The sequence below is a fragment of the Microtus ochrogaster genome, chromosome 6 (genome assembly GCF_000317375.1).
Source record: "Microtus ochrogaster isolate Prairie Vole_2 chromosome 6, MicOch1.0, whole genome shotgun sequence".
Lineage (NCBI taxonomy): Eukaryota > Metazoa > Chordata > Mammalia > Rodentia > Cricetidae > Microtus > Microtus ochrogaster.
The window spans coordinates 69,300,703-69,303,315 of record NC_022013.1 but is presented as its reverse complement, the minus strand read 5'-3'; the positions used below and the strand labels follow the sequence as shown (position 1 = coordinate 69,303,315).

Below are 2,613 nucleotides of genomic sequence, written 5' to 3'. Positions count from 1 at the left end.
TTTAATAAAGTAAGTTGTGAAGTCTGTTGTTAGGGAATTCCTTTACACTGTGTGAAGGTGTGTCACTGTGATGGATTTAATAAAAAGCTAAACAGGGCTATTATTGGTGTAATAAATAGCTAGGCAGGAGGTATAGCAGGGACTTCTGGACAGAAAGAGCTCTGGGAAGAAAGGAGGAGTCTCCAGCCAGCCGTCAAGAACACAGGATGGGCAGTACAGAATAAAGGCAACTCAGCCACCTGAACAAATGTTGATTAAAAGATTAAAACGTAGGAAAAATTAGTCTACATACTATGACTCTTTTATATTATTAACTTTTTTCCTCAGGAAAAGGCTGTAAAAGCTGGGTGTGGTTCCTGCACTCCAGAGGCAGAGGAAGCTAAATCTCTGGGAGTTTTACTTTTTCCTGCTAAATATTTATTCCTAGTTGTTGACTTCAGCAGTTGCCTTCAACAATTTTTTTAAAGGTTTTTACCTTGGAAATATCAAAAACCTTATACTTTCAGAAAATAAGAATAGTACATTTTTGGTCCTTTGTGTTGGTCTCATTGCCTTGTTTCTTCGAGTAAGTCTTGCAGTGTGGCGCAGCATGGTGTTGAGCTTCTGTGACCTCAGCGTGAGCCTCTGCTGACGTTATAGACAGTCACTGTGTGTGTAGTCCTGTGGTCATTTCATCCAGGTTCATCATTTGCTAACATGTTTGTTTGCTTACATAACAGTATAATTGTACTAGCATAATCATTATCATTAAGAAATTAGCTGATTAATGCTTATCTGGTACACAGCTGATTTTCGAATTTTCTGTTTATACCAAATAATGTACTTTATAGAACTACGGCCTTTTTATTCCTACAGCCAGAACCTAGTCAGACTCATAAATATACATAACTATTATGTTTTCTTTTTTGTTTTGTTTTGTTTTTTTTTAGGCTTGGGTTTTGTTTTGTTTTGAGACAGGGCTTCGTGTAATTCAGGGTAATCATCAAGCTTGATATGTGGATAAAGATGATACAGAACTCGATCATCATGCTTCTACCTCCTATGTGCTAGGATTGTGAGCTCTTTTGCTTTTGCTGGCCTTACACTTACTATGTGGTCCAGGCTGGCCTTGGACTCCCAGTCTTCTTGCCTCTGCTGATGTGCTGCTGTGTGCCACTTTATCTTTTTATGGTCTTTACCTTTTCTTCTTTTTTTTAATTTTTTTTTTTTTTTCCGAGACAAGGTTTCTCTGTGCGGCAGCCCTAACTGTCCTGGAACTCTCTCTGTAGACCAGGCTGGCCTTGAATTCACAGAGCTCTACCTGCCTCTGCCTCCCGAGAGCTGGGATTAAAGGAGTGTACCTCCACTGCCCGGGGTTCTTTACTTTTTTCTATTTAATTTTATCTGTATGGGTGTTCTTGCATTTTTGTCTGTGTACTACATTTATTCAGTGTCTAGGAGGTCAGTTGGATTGCCTGGTACTGGAGTTACTGTTATGAGCCACCATGTGGGTGCTGAGAATCGAACTCGGGTCCTCAGGAAGAGAAAGCAGCCTCTGCCTTTAACTTTTGAGCCTTATCTTTTTTTTTTTAATGTATTTTTCACCCTTATCCTTTATATATATTTTACTTATTGATGTGTTTGTGGTGGGGCTCAGGGATGGTCAGGTGATGGTCAGAAGACATCTTGTGGGAGTGGTTTTTCTCCTGCCATGTGCATCCAGGGAGATCAAATTTGTCAGCAAGCACCTCCTCACTGAGCCATCCTCCTGATCCAACCATTCCTTTCTTAAATAAGACATCTAAGGGCTAGAGGGGTAGCACAGTATAAGAGCATGTACTGTTCTTGCAGAAGACCCAGATCAGTTCCTAACACCCATGATGTGTAGCTAACCCTTGCCTGTAACTCCAGCCTTCTGGGATCCAACACCCTCTTCAGGCCTCCTCAGGCTTCTGCACTAACATACGCACACCCACACACAGATACACACACACATAATTAAAATAAAATAAAACTTTAAAAATACACTTTTTACTATGTAAAATACAAACCTTAGTCCTTTTTGAACCTCTTGTTTTATTTTAGTGCTGTTCCGTTGGGAACCACAGCTAAGGAAGAGATGGAGCGGTTCTGGAATAAGAACACGAGTTCAAACCGTCCTGTTTCTCCCCATATCAGTATCTACAGGTAAGGACACTGGAGCCAGATGGTCTAGAGTTGGCCCTTTTCTAAGTATCTTATTGAATGCAGCACATGGGAGCACATGGGAGCAGTGGGCTGGGCAGTAATGACGGTACTGTCCACACCAGCGTGCAGCTTCTTCATCTGTCGGTGGGAGTGTCTTGAGAAAGTTCACCGCAAGTGAAAGATTTCTGAATGCACAGCTGCCAAAAAGAAAGTTCAGACGCAAAGAGCTCATGAGTCAGAGGTGTTTCTGGAATTGCTTGCTGTTACATTGAAGACTTCACACACACTTTGTCCTGTACATTGCTGTCACACCACACAACACTGAATTTGAGACTGGAATGTTTTGTTTTGAATTGTAGCGTTTTTATTTTATTTTTTATTTTATTTTATTTTTTTTGGTTTTTCAAGACAGGATTCTCTGTGGCTTTGGAGCCTGTCCTGGAACTA

At 40.8% G+C, this 2,613-nt stretch overlaps 1 protein-coding gene across 1 annotated transcript in view; it reads left to right on the top strand.

Moving 5' to 3' along the window:
* The first annotated feature begins 2,063 nt into the window (after positions 1-2,063).
* The window catches only part of Sdhc (succinate dehydrogenase complex subunit C), a 13,442-nt gene continuing 12,892 nt past the window's right edge, over positions 2,064-2,613 (top strand). Inside the window, exon 1 of the mRNA XM_013346942.2 lies at positions 2,064-2,166. Within this exon, the coding sequence (XP_013202396.1) occupies positions 2,099-2,166 (68 nt within the window). The 5' untranslated portion in view covers positions 2,064-2,098. The remainder of the gene's footprint in view (positions 2,167-2,613) is intronic.